The sequence below is a fragment of the Plectropomus leopardus genome, chromosome 15 (genome assembly GCF_008729295.1).
Source record: "Plectropomus leopardus isolate mb chromosome 15, YSFRI_Pleo_2.0, whole genome shotgun sequence".
NCBI lineage: Eukaryota > Metazoa > Chordata > Actinopteri > Perciformes > Serranidae > Plectropomus > Plectropomus leopardus.
In genome coordinates this window covers 22,000,901-22,019,818 of record NC_056477.1, presented here as the reverse complement: position 1 = coordinate 22,019,818, position 18,918 = coordinate 22,000,901, and the positions used below count along the sequence as shown (strand labels likewise).

The 18,918-nt window shown below is 39.3% G+C and overlaps 2 protein-coding genes across 2 annotated transcripts in view; both read right to left on the bottom strand.

Moving 5' to 3' along the window:
- disc1 (DISC1 scaffold protein) overlaps window positions 1-6,057 on the bottom strand; it is a 55,844-nt gene extending 49,787 nt beyond the window's left edge. Inside the window, exon 1 of the mRNA XM_042501734.1 lies at window positions 5,442-6,057. Within this exon, the coding sequence (XP_042357668.1) occupies window positions 5,442-5,511 (70 nt within the window). The 5' untranslated portion in view covers window positions 5,512-6,057. The remainder of the gene's footprint in view (window positions 1-5,441) is intronic.
- Window positions 6,058-10,387: 4,330 nt separating this feature from the next.
- tsnax (translin-associated factor X) lies at window positions 10,388-18,669 on the bottom strand. Its single transcript, XM_042502295.1, has 6 exons — window positions 18,340-18,669; window positions 16,702-16,791; window positions 16,496-16,610; window positions 16,108-16,238; window positions 11,565-11,686; window positions 10,388-11,009 (listed from the first exon to the last, which is right to left on the bottom strand). Exons 1-6 carry the CDS (start codon window positions 18,353-18,355, stop codon window positions 10,632-10,634), a joined length of 852 nt encoding a protein of 283 aa, XP_042358229.1. The 5' UTR covers window positions 18,356-18,669; the 3' UTR covers window positions 10,388-10,631.
- Window positions 18,670-18,918: the final 249 nt, after the last annotated feature.

The window sequence follows — 18,918 nt, the reverse complement described above, 5'->3', positions numbered from 1 at the left end:
GCTTGTCCACTGCAATAATCTCCTTTTAGCGCTTGTCTGATCTCGACCAACTGTTAAAGGAGATATCTATCTCTTTAGCAGCTAAATGCTTCCTTATGTTCAGCAGCTTGTTGGTAACTGTCTGAGTGTTGTTTGGTGATGAGAAAGCAGTGTACAGTGGGGTTGATCACAGCTTTCTGTTGCTAAAATAAGAGTGATGAGAGCACTGAGAATCAAGCACAACAGTGAAGTTGCAGCTGTAAAACATGTAGTCCTAAGGGGATCTACAAAGAACTGTACAGTCAGTTGAATTTGGGTTTGTAACTAAAGCAACATCTCTCACATATGTCGGCTATTTGTTGTCGTTTGTTTAATTGTTAATGTCAAAGAAAACATTATTTAAAATCAGTATCCTGCTTACAGATTCACTGTCAACATAGCAGGAAAGTTTGGGGAGAGTTTGACCAGCATTTGTCACTTGTACAGAGAGGAGGAGTAAAGAAATATGCATTACATGCAGCTGTGCCCCCAGACTTTTTTCATGAGGGTTGCCAGATGGGGGTCATTGAAAATCTTGGGGTGGCAACAAAATCAAACAACCATAACTGAATTTCAGAAATGTCATTACGCTGTTTAAGTATATAGACTATTCGAAAACAATGCCAATATGGAGTCAAGGAATTGCATCCTGATATACACGTTTGTTTCCTATTTTGCAGTCAATGATGCTAATTATCTGATGTGCACAGACTGACACCAGCACAGTTAACAATTAGTGTTCAACAACAATCCTGTCTTAATGTGATATGTAAATATACATGTTAGGCGATTCATCATTCCTAAAATAGGCTCCTTTTCCTTTAAAGAGACAAATATACAGCTTTATTTTGAATGAGTATGTTGATTTTAAGAAACAAAATATTTACTGGGAACAAGGCCAATCAAGTTCAGAAACACCACATAGAGGCCCCCAGTGATAACCAACTGCCTAAACGTTGTGATGGCTGTTTTTGTCTCATTTTGTAAGTCTATGTGTGTGTGTGTGTGTGTGTGTGTGTGTGTGTGTGTGTGTGTGTGTGTGTGTGTATAATCATGGCAAACTGTGTTGTTGATCGCTGTGTTATGGCTGGAGTGATCCCATCACAAGATGGTCTTGAGTTTTTGATCATTTTTGTAAGGGCTGACCCCTGAATGTCAGAGATTCAGGGAGACCCCTCAGTCTCCTGAGATAGCTTCAAGTTGGGTAGTCCTTTTTTGAGTTTTTTGGTAGTCAGTCTGCTAAGCACTGTACTTCTGGAGATGTTTTTGGTCCCAAGACTTTGCTATGGAGTGAGTGCTCTTGACTGTCAAACTAGTCTTTGCTAAAGGCTGCAGCGGACGCGATGCAGTGACGCAGAGGAAGAGATACTCTACACTGTGAGGCTCAGAGATAACATTATCTTATGCCTTTTGCAATCTATTGTCAGTGCTGTTAGATGGTTTACTATATCACATGAATGTCACTGTCACACTGAACGCCCTGCTTAAACTGTAAAACTTAATATGGTAAAAAGAAAAAAAATGACTCTGATATAACAGACATAATCCTGATTCGGGTACAGCCCTAATTTTTGTGAATGGGGGTCAGTAGGTGATACAACAGTTGTATAAGTGTGGCTGTGGCCCCCCTCTGGCCACCCGTTGGCGGCACCTCTGGGCTCATGTTCTCACAGATTTCCTCAATACTGTTTCTGGATGAATAAAATGTTATAGGTTCATATGGGGGTGGGGTCCATAACAGAAATGGTTGGAAAACAACTGCAGACAGCCAACCCAAGCAATGAGAAGCGATAAAACATCAGTGTAAACAGCATTTGGTCTGAAAATTGGCGCAGGGTGATAAAGAGCAGTTTGTGTTCGGAGCTAGACACCTGCTGCAGCTCCACATGATTAATATAATGTGTAGGATTCAGAGAGGAGACAGGCTGAAATGTTGGGAATCAACAGCCCCTTTGTATACAGCTGCGCTGCTCTCTCTCTTTCACTTCTGGCTCTCAATTTTCTCTTCCCACACACAAGACACACAGAGAGACACAGAGACACACTGACACATAGACTTTTGTACTGAAAACACTGGGGGCATTCATGCTGCTGTCATTGTAAAATCCTGTTATAGTTTTTCTATAAAAAAATTAATGGCATAATTATACATTAGTAACAATTAAACACATCTGTACTTAGTATAGACATTATCCAATTCAGTATCTAGCTGTACGTCATGACAGGAACGCAAGAGCTCAAACAACCCATGACCACTACAAAGCAACCGTAGCCTCCTGCTAAATCCCCCATGACCTCCAGTGATGTCACTCCCAAACCCTCCCATGTGACTCAAGAGGAAGAGACACAAAAAGACTCCACTTAAGAGAGAGTTGGGATAGACTGATGGGAGGTCTGGATTTGCAGTGAGTGTAACAGAGGGGTGTTCCCATTGTGCCCAGGCTGTGTTTGTATGTGTGTGTAGAGTTTTCAGTCCGATGGGACCACCACACTAAAGCTCAGGTTACATGCAGCTCCATTAGTGTGTCTTTGCAGACGTGGCCACTGTTCCATTACCAATTTAAGAAACTCAACACTCTGCGTAGGTACAAAACACAACCATCCGCCATCTGGTGTGGTCAAGATATAACATAGAGCCCACTCCAGAGAGTCAAAGAGCTCGGGAGTTGAAAGGAGAAGGACTTGCTGATAGAAAGTGTTACTGTATCCTCGTCAGACTTCGATTACACAAAGACAGCTCTTCTCAGTAAAGGGGAAGGAAATGCCTAAGGGCCCATTGTGTGTGTGTGTGTGTGTGTGTGTGTGTGTGTGTGTGTGTGTGTGTGTGTGTGTGTGTGTGTGTGTGTGTGTGTGTGTGTGTGTGTGTGTGTGTACTGGGGGTCATCGACATCTTAGTTGAAGCCCTTCAGAGGTATGTCATTTGCTGCTTCCTGCCAGGCTTTGTGCTAAAATAGTTTGCCAGGAATTCCTGCAGAAAAAGGCAAATACTTAATAGGAGACCTAAAGTGTTCCAGCGAATGATCCCCCTGCAACAATAGCAGCTTTCTCACTGCAACTTGTTGCTAATGTTGAAGAAACTCAGCACAAAGTGTGGGAAAACAAAGCGTCTCAGCCAGAAGAGGCCCGATTATTTACCTTTGCAGATTAAACAGGCCCTCCTCAGAGCCCTTAGGTTAAACACCGCATCCCATTGGTTGCTGAAAGTGCTTCGGCCAAGGAGCGCAGGAATGCAGAGGATCTCATAAAAATACAAACGTCTGAGGAACAAGCTCAGCACCAGCAGACACCACACACCAGCAGATCTGCATGTCAGCAGCCTCCTGAGAGACAGCGCTGCTTGGCAGATGTGCAACACCTCGCCACTTGTGACCGACCATAGTGACAGAAATAGGGAAGTGAAAGTCACGATGAATGTTGAAATGTGTGGTTTTTCCCCTTTTGACCATAAATGTGACACATGCTGACCTAGATGTGAATCTGTCTTTCTGTCCGGAAAAATTTCCATAATGGCTGACAGGAAACTGAACTATAATGTATGATGATCCAGATTTAAACCTCTGCTCTGCTATGGTGAGACTTTTATAAGAAAACAGCTCCACACTTCCTGTATGGTCACACAAGGACCGTTCGCCAGCTGAATATGGTTGAGCTGAGTGAAGATACAGCAGCCAGAGACTGAACCCCCCCCACCTAACAACTAACAATTATTTTCATTATTGATTAATCTGCACATATTTCATTGATGAATTGTCAATAAATGTAAGAAAATATTTAAAAAGGCCTGGTGTGATTTCCCAGAGCCCAAAGTGACTTCTTCAAATGGTACGTTTTATCCATCAAACAGTTCAAATTCCAAAGCTGTTCAGTTTTATTATCATATATAATAAAGAAAAGCATCAAATTCTCATAATTAGGAGACATTAAACCAGCAAATATTTTGGGTTTTTGCTTAAAGGATTATTAGAAATTCTGATTCAATGATCAAAATAGTTGCCAATTTTCTGTTTCTCAACCAATCAATTAATTGATTAATCAATTAATCATTGCAGCTAAACCTAAAAGATTATTTAATTTGTTCATACTATAGTAAAATACTAACAATTTAACCTTGTGACATTAAGACTCAAACTGATCCCAAAGAAATCCAAATCAAGTGGGTTGCATATCTGTGCCCAGGGGTCCCATTATCTGATATTACACCCCTGTAATAAAGTGTATGGTTGTATTTGTAAATGCGTGTATGAGTGTGAATGTATGGGTGCATGAATGTGTGTAGATATAAGTACCTATAGTTTTATATTTGTATAATATACAATCATTTACAGACATATTTCTATTTTTATTGATGTAAATTCTGCTTCTCTTCAGTTGTTGTTCAGAGGTGTGAACTCAAGCCACAAATTTAATCGCCTTCGACTCAACTTGATAAAATCAAAAAAGACTCGCAACGACTCGTGATTTCACATGGACTTGAACCTTTTGACTTGATAATACTTGATACCTTCGAAAATTACTCTCGGTTATGCAGCAAATTCCAACTTTGGTTGACATTAGAAGTTGCACAAAGAATGGTAAGGATGAGGTTAATATTAATATATTAAGTGAGCTAATGCTAAGCATGCATTATTACTCTATATTTGGTGAAAAGTGTAGGAGACTTGTTTGGGACTTGAAACTCCAGTCTAGGACTTGCGGACTCGTCGGTCTTGGCTTGGGACTTGAGGGCAAAAACTTTAGGCTTACTTGTGACTTGCAAAACATTGACTTGCAGCGCATAAATGCTAATTAATTTGACCTCAAAACACACTAAGGTGGTGAAGTGAAGACATGTAATTATGGGCATCCTGTCAAAAACAGGAATATGTCACAAACATCTCTGTATGTAAATTATAAAAGATAGAAAATATAAAGGGGAGTGCCATCATGTGTCTGAACATTGTGTACATGTTAAAGAAATTCCTACACAAGTATTTAGTTACTCTGCACTCAGCACTGAGTGGTAGGGAGCCTTTGACCTCTCTGACCTGAGTGTTAAGAAGAATTCATACAACAGACAGAGTGAGTGTCAGTGTGTGAAGAAACAGCCGCAGATCCTCCTTCAGTCGCTTTATTCAGTGACACGAAGCATTACTTTGCAAATATAAGTTCTTGTTATAGAGTTGTAGTGAATATAATATGTAGACCCACTCTGTGCCCACTTAGGACTCTACTGTGCTGTTGTATTTGTTTGTTTTGCGTCTGTATATTCTCACCACCAGCGACTTGCTTCTTCTTCTAATCATCACATTTGTATATTTGTCTAAAATAATGTGACTGAGCTCTTGATCAAAACTTAAAAACAGCCTTTGTGATCATCATCATCCTCCCTACTGATGACTATTATGAGACACAGCAGCTGATACATAAAATAGAAAAAGATGTACCTTCAATAACCTCGCGGTGGTGAAGCAGAGAGTTACTGTGACAGTCCAGCCCCATCAGTCCAGCAAACATCTTTCCACCAACAACACGCTGTTTATGGGCACAAGTCAGATCAGATCCCGGTAGTGCTCCATGGAGTGAACATCGACCATGTTTTAGAAGAAGCGGAGCCAGGCAGTGGGACTGAGCTCATTTCCGTTGTGGAAAAGTGAACCCGGGCTGTTATTTTTTTCCACTTCTTTGGAATGACGTGTGAAACCGGCTCTTTACGCGCGCTCCTTCGACCATACTAAACACTCTCTGACTAAAGTATTGATACTTGTTACATTTCTTCTCACGGCAAACAAGTGGGTCCAGCTGCGCGTAAACAGACGGTCTGGAGAGGAAAGATCTTCATGTCGTGTTTTTTTTTTTTGTGGGAAAAATGGATAGATATCCGATGACGTGTTGTAGGCTTAAAGTAGAAGAAATAAATATAAATCCGTGTCTGATCGATGATTTGATCAGTAATCCGTTATTCGCTGCGCTCCTGCGTCGGTCGTGCGTCGTGTCGGAGCAGCGCGAGGAGCTCCTACGTGTTCAGGAATTTGACTCCAGACTCCTTCAGACCGCCTCATTACCGCAGCAGGCAGCCTGTGAATGCAGCAGACACATCATCGAGTTAACGCTGCTGCTGTTTGTCTGTGTGCGCAGCTATTTATTTTACACCACTAGGACTTAAGCTGGTGAAGGAAAAGAGACATTTCACATACTTTTTGGAAAAAGACAAAAACATGCTGCCTCAACTCTTCCAACTCTGTTCACACATAAACAACAGGGGAGAGTGGGGTCGGTTGGGACATTAGGACAGTGCCTTTTTATCGATTTAGAAAACAACTGTGCTATTCATCATGCTCACACTCAGCCACACTCTCTTCATTTTCAGCCTCAAAGAAGAGACCATCGGGCTATTTCTCTAATCTCATTCACATTTTAAAAGTCTAGAGTGTTTAAGTAAATTTTTGACCTTTTTTTCTCCCTCTGCCGTACTGTTATAGTCATGCCCAGGGGTGTCGTAGTAAGGGGGAAAGAGGGACTGTTTATCCAGGGCCCATATAGAAGGGCCCTCGAAAAGTCTGGATTGAAAATTTTGGTTTTATTTGCCTTTTTTTTCTATGTAAGTTTTGCCACACCTAAAATTAGATTGACTGAATAATCCATTTGGAAGACTGAACTTTGCACAAAAATAGTATTGGAAGCTCTCTGAGGCTCCGCTTGCCAATTAAAAGTGCAAAATGATTTAATCCACCCTTGCACCAGCAGGGTTTCCCACATATTCATTTTTTTGTGGCAGCCAGCCATGATTAAAATATTTGCTGCCACAAATAGGTTTTCTATTTTTGGAGCTGGACCATTCATTGAGAGTGCTGTTGAAATATATATATATATATATATACCATGTGGTTATTTATAGCACCACAGTGTCGGAGGGCATAGGGTTAGGGTTAGTGAACATAAGACGCATTCAAAGTGGAAATTACCAAACTAAAACAAACAACAAAAAAAACAACAAAAAACGACGGCATCAGCTACAGCCACACAAACAGCCTTATTCTGTGGGAAACAATGACTCGGATATGTCTTTTGTTGCAGCTTGTCTGCTGAGTTAACGTACAAGAGCTTAACATTACACAAACAATTAAAAAATCAGATCAGATCAGCTAAAATCAACTGTAGTTGTTGTAGACTTTGACATCAATTTTATTTTTTGTACAAAGGAGGAGATACTGAAATTTATTTTTAATAAAATGGCCTTTTATTGTTATATGCTTTTGTGTGAAATATAGAAATATATTTTATTTCATTGTATTTTCTCAATCGAAATAATTCAATTCGGATAAATGTCCCTGCACTATTGACACTAAATGTTGGCAGGCTATCCAAATGTATTTTGGCCATTAAGTATGTAGGTCAAGTAATTATTTATGTGCAAAAATGCATGTTATTTTTGCATATTTTTAGACACCCCTAACATGCTGATGTAAATACAAAAGAGTTCCTTTGTTTCTGCAGTGAGGGGATGAATGAGAAGAGACCCCACATAGAGCCGAGTCTTTTCATCCTCCTTCCTCACACATCCAAATGTTCCTTTCATTCAGCGAGGCTGGCTGATGGACAAGACTCAGTGATAAAGAGCTCAGTTCAGCCGACACAACAGAGTGCAGCCTTTATAGGTTTAGCTAAGCAACACTGCGGAGGGTGAGAGAGCTGTGACAGAAGGGATGAAATCCTTTGCTACACATGTCCTGCACTGATATCACCTGTCCTGTATTACAGACTGGAAGCACCTAATGCTATTTGGCAAATTAATCAGCTAATTGCTTCACTCCACTCTGTCCCTTTTTTTATATATATATAAAAAATAACTTTCATCATGGCAGCTTTTTTGATAGTTTTGAAAACAACCACAAGTGTAATTGTTTGTTGTTTATTTGGATCCTCATTTGTTGTTACCAAGGCAACAGCTACTCCTCAGCTACAGGTGTAATCGCTGACATTAAAAATGGCTGCATTCCATTTAGGTGAGCGAGTTTCAGGGTCATGCTGTTGTGCTTGCTGGCTCACTGTCATGGCTTACTGGGACATTTAACGGAACTGATCCATCATTAATTAAATTAGTATGACCTGTTCACCTAACCCTAAGCACTACAGATACTGAAATTCACCTCTCCATATGCCACAGGTCTGGCCCAGTCTGTCCCTGTCTCATGCTACAGACCAGGAAGAGACCGTTACCTCAACAGACATTTTGACTTGTCACGGGAGATGCACAGATGTAACTAATGACATTGACGATGGCTTAATTTGGTTTAAGTGTCACATTAAGTCACGCTAGTAAAGCAGCTTACATAGCAGGGCCCTGGAACTAGTACACCTAAATGTAACACAGCCCTCGTTAGTGTTATTAATCACACCTGTGCTGTCGAACGTCTACAGGTTGGCAGGGTTAACTGTCTTTTTATATTATTCCTGCTTATGTGTGCATGTCGTCTACCTCCAGAAGACACTGTTTGCTGCAAGTATTTATTTAAAAGAGAGGTTTTTTTGTCTTCTTTTGATACATTTTATAGAAACATTTCGTTTCCCATGTGACAACAGGAGATGTCAACATTACATGGCGCTTTCCTAGCTCAGAGATGCTAGGTGAGCTAGCAGTAGATGCATGCTTCCTTCTGCGTGGTGAAAGGGTTGGCAGGTGTAAAGAAAATAGTTTCCACATGAAACTGTGCACAACAAGGTTTGTGGATTATCCTGAGTAACCAGGTCATGGTGTCTGGACAGAGACATTGCTCTTGAGTAATTCAAATGTAGTTTTTTTTGGCACTTTGAGCACCACGAGATGAGTGCCATCTAGTTCCCTTGTAATCTAGAGATGGCATCTCTTCAGCTGATATCTTCAACACTCAGGAGCTCACAGCAAAAAAGTGTAGATGGATAAATAGTCCTACAAGTAAGAGGGGAAAATATGTATTTTTGATTTTGGGATGAACTGTCCCTTTAACCTATAAGTAGGTCATGAGAGCTTCTTATTTGCCATTTCAAATACTATACTTGATGAACAGTCTGTTTTCACTATTTTATGCTGCACAAAAACTAATGTTTAACATTTGAATTTATTTTAAACAAACCTAAAAACTGGGTAGCGTGAGCACATATCCTTACAATGGCCATTACTAAAATTTGATTTCAACCATTTAATTGATATTTAAATATAACATTACAGATAACGTCAGATGTATAGGTGTCTTGATTGGATTGCTTAATACATTTATACACCTAACAAAAAGGGCAAAATAGTTGTCTCGCTGTCACACAGACTACTTAAAACATAATTCCTCAAAAGCTGACCAAATAAAATTAATAAAATATACAATAAGAAAGAAAAAATACCCCTTTTTCAATGGCAGTGTATAATCATAAACATCAGTTTTATTTCACCAAATTATTATTTCTATAAAATGTTCTTTTAGCTTTATGGAAAAATATTTCCTGCTATAGAGGACTCAGGTCATCCAATGGTAGTACTGATGTTGACCACCAGGTGGCAGACTTAAATTACATTTAAACCCTTTCTCTCTCAGTCTACAAAAAGCACATCAGGAGGAATAAAACAGATCATCTTATTTGTGGGTAAAACCATTAACCAACAAAATACCAAATGTCTTACATGTTTATACATAAAGCAGAATTAATAAGACAGATAAGTTAAGTTAAGTTCTCAGAGACGGCCATTTGTGGGCCATGAAGCACAACAGCTGTCCAGGATAGAAACTGGAGAACCTTCATCGAGGCAGTCATGTTTTGGTTCGAATAATCAGACTCACAAATCACTCTTTATCTAAAGGTAAATCTCACTCTAAGCTCTTGTTTCCTCAAACACCCATAAGAGCTTGTGTTACTGATTATACAGTACATCATGCAGACTTGACTCTGTAGCCGTTCATAAACACACAGCTGAATTGTCTATGTGGATGGTAATAATTGCTACCATCAGGTGATGACGAAAACAGCGGGAGGATCTTAATTCTCTGCCAGGAATATTTCTCAGCTTGCTTCAAACTGTATTCTGAATTTACGTCATTGCAGTGTGGTGAGGATTGTTTAAAGAGGGTAGAGTGAGGACGCAATGGGCTGTGTTTGTGTGTGTGTGTGTGTGTGTGTGTGTGTGTGTGTGTGTGTGTGTGTGTGTGTGTGTGTGTGCGCGTGTGCCAGTGTGCCTGCCAGAGAATAGGCACGTACAATGTACAAAGGTCACATGTTCCTCCTCCACACAGTGTGCAGTGAGTGCAGGCAGCCAGTGGTTCTACCTTAGATTATCTGTGTGTGATAGAGAGTGGGGAGGGCAGAAAGAAAAATAAAATAAACACACACATTATCAAAGCAGCTTAAAGACTTGGAGAGCATGGCATATTTGGCACAGAACTTTTATTCATGCAAAACAACTGAAGTCATCAGATCTTTATCAAAGGGGGGAAAAAATCCATTGTCTGTTGTAACAATGTTTTTATCGTAATAATGAAAACAAAATGAACAGGCATGTCAAGAACCATGTCAAACATCTGTCAAATCCCAGTAAAAACACATCGGACGTCAAACTAAACTGAAGCAGACAGTGACACCAGGAGAACAATGTTGTTGGCGCAGTGCAGGACTTAAACCACTCCTTCTTCTGGGTCGATGAGTGTGGTTCTACTGGAGAACACGTCGGCCAACATGTGTTTGGGTATTTCTGAGCCGCGAACACGCAGGGCATAGCAGGCGTCCTCCACTTTGCCCAGGCTCTGTCGCAGTGTGTGCAGCTTTTTGGACACCTCGTAGGGGCCCGTGTTTCCGATGTAGGAGAAGCCGTCGTGGATCTGCCGTAGGAACTGGCTCAGCTGGAAGGGCGTGTCGATGTCACCGTTGCCCACGCTGCTGATGCACAGCCGCATCAGCTCTCCGGTCAGGTCGGCCACGCCGAGCAGATAGTCAGAGGGCGTCACCTGGAAGGTCAGAACCTGACCTGCCGGCTGCTGGGCCTCAGCTGAGCCCTGAGATGAAAACATGATGAAAAAGAATTAGAAAAACAAACATGAATGTCCATGTAAGACATAAATTATGAACACTTTCTGTGCAGATTGTACACAGAGATTCTTATCCCAACAGAATTTATACACAAGACTGACATGACAATATCTACAAAATGAGATTGTTATCTTGTGTAGCTCTCCCCTTAGTAGAAGCCCTGGGCTACACATAAGCAAGGTCCAATTTTTCTCAAACATGATGATGCTTTTACTAAATAAATGTTGAGGTTCATGCAGTTTTGCCTGTATCAACAGACACCCATCCTCTTTTAAAATAACAGGCTGAGTGGATAAATGACATAATGACACATAATGCGTTTCTGATAGCTACTGTGCAGACTGTTTTGGCTTCATTTTTGTACAGTGGGGGAAAAAAGGAGACATATCGTCCATCTTTGTATACAGTGTATGGTCTGTACTACAGCCACGACATGGACCAATACTGAGTAGTTTTTTCTCCTCTGTATGGGATGACAAGACAAACATGCACCATGACAACAAAATCTTCTTTAAATTTACCTTAGGATCTGCTTTCTCTGTTCTCATGAACACCAGCCTGGCATTGATCTCCTCCAGGCTGATGAGGCTGCGATGACGGATGTAGTGCAGGAAAGAGACGGCCTCCACATACTCCTGGATCCCTGAAATAAGAATGAAAGAATAATGAAAATTAAGAAAGATTTGGGAAAAATAAAACACTGAAAAGAATCACTGCAAAACACTGGGAAACACATCCAGATATTTCACTGCTCCAGCTCATGAATCTCAGTGAGTTTAGGATACAATGGATGTCTTTTTTTTAAATGTATTTATTTGTGATTTACATACAATTATTACTATTACTTTATTACTCAATGAGGTCAACTGCATATCAAACGAGAAGAGCATGCAGAGTGTGTATAAACACTACATGGTATCTGCACAGTAAAGATCACAGATGAAGATAATGACTCAAATAAAGCCTGTTTCCTGCCGCTGTCTTTTGATTGAACAACAGTGACCATTTTTTGTAACGGGCTGAGATGATCCCTCATTTGTTTTCTGGCCCTGTGCAAACAACAATCAAATAATCACAGGACGGAAGACTTTGTGTCTGAAGTTTACTTTTGGAGCGGCAATTGAACTTCAAAGGGCCTCCCTGCTATCAGCGTAGCTAACTGCAGAGTGCTGCAGAGGGGCGAGGAGGAGAATGTGGTTCATCTCCACCTTGACATTTATGGGTGACTCATTATGAATTATTAGAGGCCCCACAAACAAACTTACTCGCTCAGCTTCCTACTCTGACCAATGGAGTCCAACATAAATAGATTTTCTGCCAAACATAGAACAGTTTGGTTGTTGCAGATGAGAGATTTATATGACGTGTGTTTACATTCCTACCAACTGTTTGTGAACTGACTCTGTTTTACGTCCGCAGCATCACAGTGCTATCTTTAGCTCGGGGAGAGACGTGTCCTCATCAGGATAACAACACTGCACCTAAAAGTCTGTGCAGTTTCCCCAGTAACTGGTAAGTAAGAAGTTCTTTGTAAAAATGGGAAAGAGTTGAAAAATGTTTACGCCATACTGTTACACTCAATGTTAATATTCTGATTGTAGCTAAACTGCAGCAGTAAATTATACCATTTTTAAAAAAGTTGTTTGAGGTGCAGTTTGTAAAAGCTTACACTATAGATGATCTGTTTATAACAGCAGTAGATCAGCAGCTCCCGTGTTCAGCCAGGTAAAATTACTGTTTTTGTTTATGGATTCTGGTTTTGAAGAGAGCATTTAAAACTTTTACTTCAGGTTTACTTTGGAAAGGGCTGTGTTTTAGCGCTACTGAATATGACTGGATGGATGACACTTGGATTATACTGCACAAGTTGTGTGAGAGTTTGTAAACTGATGTTTTGATATACTTCTGCTGTTGTTAAACTTAGAGCCCTATGACTTCAATTCATCAAGAATTTTTCAGTTTTTGGATGCTTAATTAACTGTGGAGGCATGCAAGAAAAACTCACAAATTCAATTTCACACAGAGTGAGTAACTGATATACAAATGATCACTGCGAGGGTGAAGTTTGCCTTTAAAGTAAAACGATGCACCAGTCACAGACTGCATACACTTCTGTGCACTGATTAGGATGCTGCAATTATTAAATAACAGTTTTTGATTTTTAAACTTGTCATAAATAATTTACCCCTAACTTTAACTTCTGTTTATGCTCATTTAGTCAAGAATACATACTGACTGACTTTACTTCCACTCTTAGGGGCTTTAAATGAAACACTTATAAGAGGGACAATATATTTTCATGTAGTCATTTTCAAAGAATTTGTTCATAACTTTTGTCAACAAAAAAACACTGCAAACATTTCAACCTTGCCAGTGGGCCTGCAGCTGTGACACTGGGCTTAGTGTTAATGCGACTCAATCTGAGGCGGACAGGATATGACATGAAAAGGTTACACAGGCTTTGAGGCAGGCAGGCGGAGTTCAGTTCCTGAGTTTACTGCCAGGAGCTGTTAGTGTTATTTAGTCTGAAACAGCAGTTACCTTTGGTCACCGAGACCAAGAAAAAAAAACAAAAATTACTGTAGAGGTATAAACAACGACTCAAGGAAAATTTATTGTAAATTGGAGGGATTTTGCTGGCAAAGCTGTTGGAAAAGTTAAGGGCTGAGATTGTGTGTAGCCTGACAGGATCGGTAGTTTTTAATCGTTTAAAATCAAACAAATGTGCATAAATGGCCGCATATGATTTACAAGTTAATGAAGCTTAATGTTTGACCACAGAGTTGTTAACTGAGTTGCAGGTGAACCTGGGAAAAGAGCCCCATCAGTGTCCTCGTGTTTGCACTGTCTCATAGCTGCTACATGGATGAAGCTAAAGAGCTTATCAAAGAGCCGTGCTGCCCTGTTATCAGAGGCAATTACGTTCAGATTCAGCTCACAATATCTTTAATGGTCCTTATATAAAAAAGCAGACCCATTATACATGCCTGGAGACTTCTCGTCCAGCCAAGATTATCTGGAGAGCCTGTGCAGCGAGCCCAGCCTCAATCTAATAAAGAAGATAAAAATGGGAAAAAAATGAAGCGTCTAATTGGTGGGAACTGCCAGTGGTCACGTCGCGGAGGATGCAGCAGTGATTCCTGAGTGACCACAATCTAAAAATGACTTCCCCAGCTGCTAGATAACAGCTCACCCTCGCTCCCAGTAATGTTTTTCTCCAAACACTGCAGACACTTTGGCTACGCTACCAAAAACTGATATTGATGCTAGTGGGAAAACAAGTTTATCAGACGGGCGTGTCTATCATATCCAGGCCTGCATCAAGGTCACGCTCTCACACAATCAGTGACTTTTTCAATAAATCTAAAGCCACAAACAGGGTGATTGAAGTGATAGCAGCACAGCAGAGATATTTTTTGTGAAAGCTCCTAATTAAGTTTTTGGCTCACGTCCTTTGCTGAGGCTTATTTCTCAGTTCAGGATTTTATTATTATTTTAAATAGAAATTAATGCCAGACTTTGTGTGTTAGGTCACTCACTAATTGTGGCAGACTGTCAAGTCTAGTCAATTCAAAGGGTGGTACTTAAAACAGTAATGAACAACATTAGCAAAAGGTATTAAAATATATTTTTAAAAAAGTGAGATAAAATGCAGAGATTACATTAGAATAATTTTAAAAATATTTCAAAATATATGATAAGTGAGATAAAATACAACAATCTAATATATGCAAATAAACTACCTCTATTTGTACAGTCATACCTGGATACAGTTGATAAATCACACATATACAATTGTATATTCATATAAAACCCCCCAAAAAATAGTTTAGAAATAATAAAAAAAGAAAGAAAAACGCATAAATATGAAAATGTGTAACATATATGTAACCATGCGGACACAAAACTAGATACCAGATGGATAACGCTAGCTTAATTTTTTTTAGGACAGACTAAATGAGAATGTTTTATTTATTTTTGGAAGAGACAGGAGACCATCAGTTTAAGATTGTAGAGCCCTGGAAGGCATATGAAGAATGGTGGAAGGTGATGGAAGTCTGATTAATGTTTTAAAGCTTAAAAGTAGACAGTAGTCAGATCTACAGGTACAGGGATCCAATGTAGTGAAATAAGAACAGGCATGACATAATCAAATTTTCTAGTCTCAGTTAACATCCTAGCAGCAGTATTCTCTACAAGTTGTAATTTGTAAATAGTTGATTTAGGTAAGCCAAAGAAAAAGGTGTTACAGCAGTCATGTAGAGATGAGACAAATGCATTTCAGCATCAGCTGTGGAATAAACGGGACAACTCTTGGCAATATTTCATCAATGTAAATATGTAGTCTTTGTAGTACTGTTGCTAAGTTTTTCAAAAGAGAGATTTGGATCAAATTGGACACTGAGATTCCTAATACTAGGGCTCTGTGAGATTGTGGAGCCAGCAAAGTTAAGAGTGAGCTCACTGAATTAGTTTCTTATCTGCTATGGACCAAAAACTAGCATTTCAGTTTCCTCCGCATTTAAAAGAAGGACATTAGATAACATCCGTTGTTTGATTTCTAAAAGGCATTCTTCCAGCTGATGACAGGTGTCAGGCTAAACAGAGATGTAAAGCTGAGTATTATCTGCATGAGAATGGAAACCTAGATTGTAATGACTGATTAATGTACCAAGGGACATAGATGTAAATACAAAAAGAAAGAATAGGGCCAAGCACAGATCCTTGTGGTACACCACAACTGAACTGTGAACTGATGAACAGTTGTTGCGTAAAACAAAGTCAGGTCTGTCAGTTACATACGATATAAACTTGGAGAGAGTAGTGTGGAAGTGCAATGATACAGAGACTGATCTGGAGAGTGTCTGCTTCGCTTAATGCATAAACCAAAGGAACTGAACACCGGATTTTATTGTCATTTGTATGTTGATGGCATTGTATATTTGCAAAAAACCTTAACCTTGAACATTTTTACTCACACTTACATGCAAAATTGCAAAATATATTGATATTATAAAATAGTGACACAACCATAAACAAACAAAAAGGTCCATGGAAACTCACCTGACGTGAAAGCTCTGTGAAACTGAAATATATCGTCTCCTCTGAGCTCTTCAGCAATTTGGCCAATTTTCTGCCTGACTGCATCCAGTTTTATGTCTGCTTCATTCAGAATATCCTCTGCATTTGGGACACTTCAAACCAGAGTAACACCGAGAGTAAAAGTTAAAAATGAAAGGTCTGCAAGGCACAAAATACTTTCAAATCCTCTCTAAACAGTGCTCTGTTTCCTACAAAAAACATAACAGTTAAAACTAAAGCTGTTGTAATTTTGTGTAAATCAGCAAACTGAGCCGAATTCTCCCATTAAATCTGAATAAAATGAGAAATTATTTTAAACTTTACAAACTAAATTGCAACAGTTAACATGTCTAGTTATACTAGTATATACCTCGTCACCCTGTGTAAAAGAAAAATGGTCCTCTTGCTTTCAATGGTGACGTCTCGGCTGATCTTGAAAAGACGCTCATGTTTGTCGTGTTTGGTGTCAAGCTCCTGTTGGAAAACTTAAAAGAGAAAAAAAGTTTATGTCGATTAATTAACAAAAATGAAATACAGCAAAGATGTAGGTGGATAAAGTGCTGAGTGTGCAGTTACCTCTGAAAGCAGCAATGACAGGTGACGATGGGTTCGCGCTGGCATCGCAATTCTGCACTCCATCAGCATTTCTCCGGGGACATCCTTCACCTGACATTAGACAGGAAATGTCAGGTGATACTGCAGTTTGTCTTCCATAATAAATGCCCCATGTTGCTGTTTTTTCTTTAAACTGGCCTCGTCAGATTAAGGAGGCACTCCACCAGTGTTGCACATAAAGATCAGTTTAGTCCTTTAACCTGATGTTTACGAAGTCATTTGTGTTTGTGCTGGAGACTTAAGTATTTAATGGAAAGTCTAAATTACAAACTGTGGATATGGAGTTTGAAACACATAGCTGTGGATAACTTTGTTATTTTAGCAAGGTTATAACGACCATACATAACCTATTTATTTCTCAGTCGTCTCTTTACTAAAATACAACCAGAACATACAGGAAACATGTACACAGTATTAAAATTCAAATATTTCAGAAAGAAACAACTTCAACAGGCTATAGTTGCAAATATTTAGTGTAGTGTAAAGGTTAATGAAAAAAAAGTTTCGTGTAAAATTAATTGAATCCAATCCTAACCTTAATTTGCACTTATCATGTCTTGAACTCTCTTGGGCAGACAGTATGACAGTATGCCCCTATACTGTCAGTTGTATTCAGATATTACATAAAAATTGTAACACCTCATGTGAGTTTTTAGGGACTGTTCATTATTTACGACAGTCAAGGCAGTGGTGCAAAACTGGTGAGGCACATATTTTTGTAAGCACCTGGGAGAGAGTTATTTCTCCTAGATTATGATTAAGGGAGGGACATTCAACTTTAAATGGTCTTATGTTGTTTTTCTTTTAAATACAACCAAAACCCCCAAATCTGCAAGGGGGTTTTAAAGGCATGCTTTCTTTAAAAAATCTCCAAAATCACACCATTTACCATAGCTGGAACTGTGAAATATGTTATGTATGTTAAAGGGAGGGTCATGCATTTTCCAAAACAAAAAAAGATAATAATAGTGATCACCACCCAGCCACCCCCTACTCTGATTAATAGAGAAAAGTCCCGTTCAGCTCTCAAAAAATGCAGCTAACTGTGATAAAATAACACATGAATAAATAAATAAAAGTATGACCCATCACATGCAGTGACATAGCCTTATTATGAATGAGACAAAGTGTGCTAAAAACTGCAACTGCGGTTTGGGTCACAAAATCTGATGGGTAATAGATTTTGTTCTAACAATTGTTATTTTTTGTCTCATGTTTTGTAGACTATGTTATTAACGTAACAGATGACATCAACGTGTAAATAATGGAGTGATACATCAACAATGAAAATAATTAGTATTTGCAGCCCCCACTGCTGTCATTGCTGAGACCACAACATTTGCTAACGATTTAATAAACTACACTGTGCTCTTTGCAAACAGTACCGTAATAAGAGAAGAGAAGACTGGCATTTTTAACGCAAATAAACGAGTACTCTGACTACAGTTAAGTCGTATCAGCTCGCACACTGCATGTTAATGTTAGCTAACAAGTGTATTAATGATACATAGCTGAGTTATCGCTTTTTGATAACAACCAACAAAACGACTTGCTCAAACACGTTATAATTATCCGTGGAGTCTCAAGAGCTGGACTTACCTTCTCGCCTACTCATGCCTTCAGTGTTGTAATTTCTTCTTTAAATAAATTTAACTATTGCAAGCGCAGTTGGTGTTGTATTTGAACTGTTTCAGTGGCTGTAGTCCGTGCTGCCGACCAGCTGTAACGACGCGGAGTACTTTACAGCAGTCAGGGTTTATCAAGGACACCAGACTAAACAGCTCGGTTTCTAAAGAAGGATTTTCATTTCAGACCAATAACAGACACTCTAAATAAAGTGTAAATATCCTACAGTGCGAAATAAATCGTGGTTACTTGTTTTTTAATAACAGGCATCCTTGTGGTCCCCATTATTCGCGGGGCTTTTGCGCTATTTACACGCGTAGCAGGAAAGGGGGAGAAGTGCATTATGGGAAATGTAGTATTATAGCAGAATGTGGCGTTTGTAGTTTAATTCCAACATTTTTCCAACTTACTTAGGTCGCATTGGCTTATTTTTATTTTAAAATAATTCCGAAATTTTACAACTTTTAAACTATAGGTCAATAACAAATAATTGATTATCTTAAGATACAAGTTGCCCTGAATATAGACAATTTTAAGAAGGCTATATCTCTC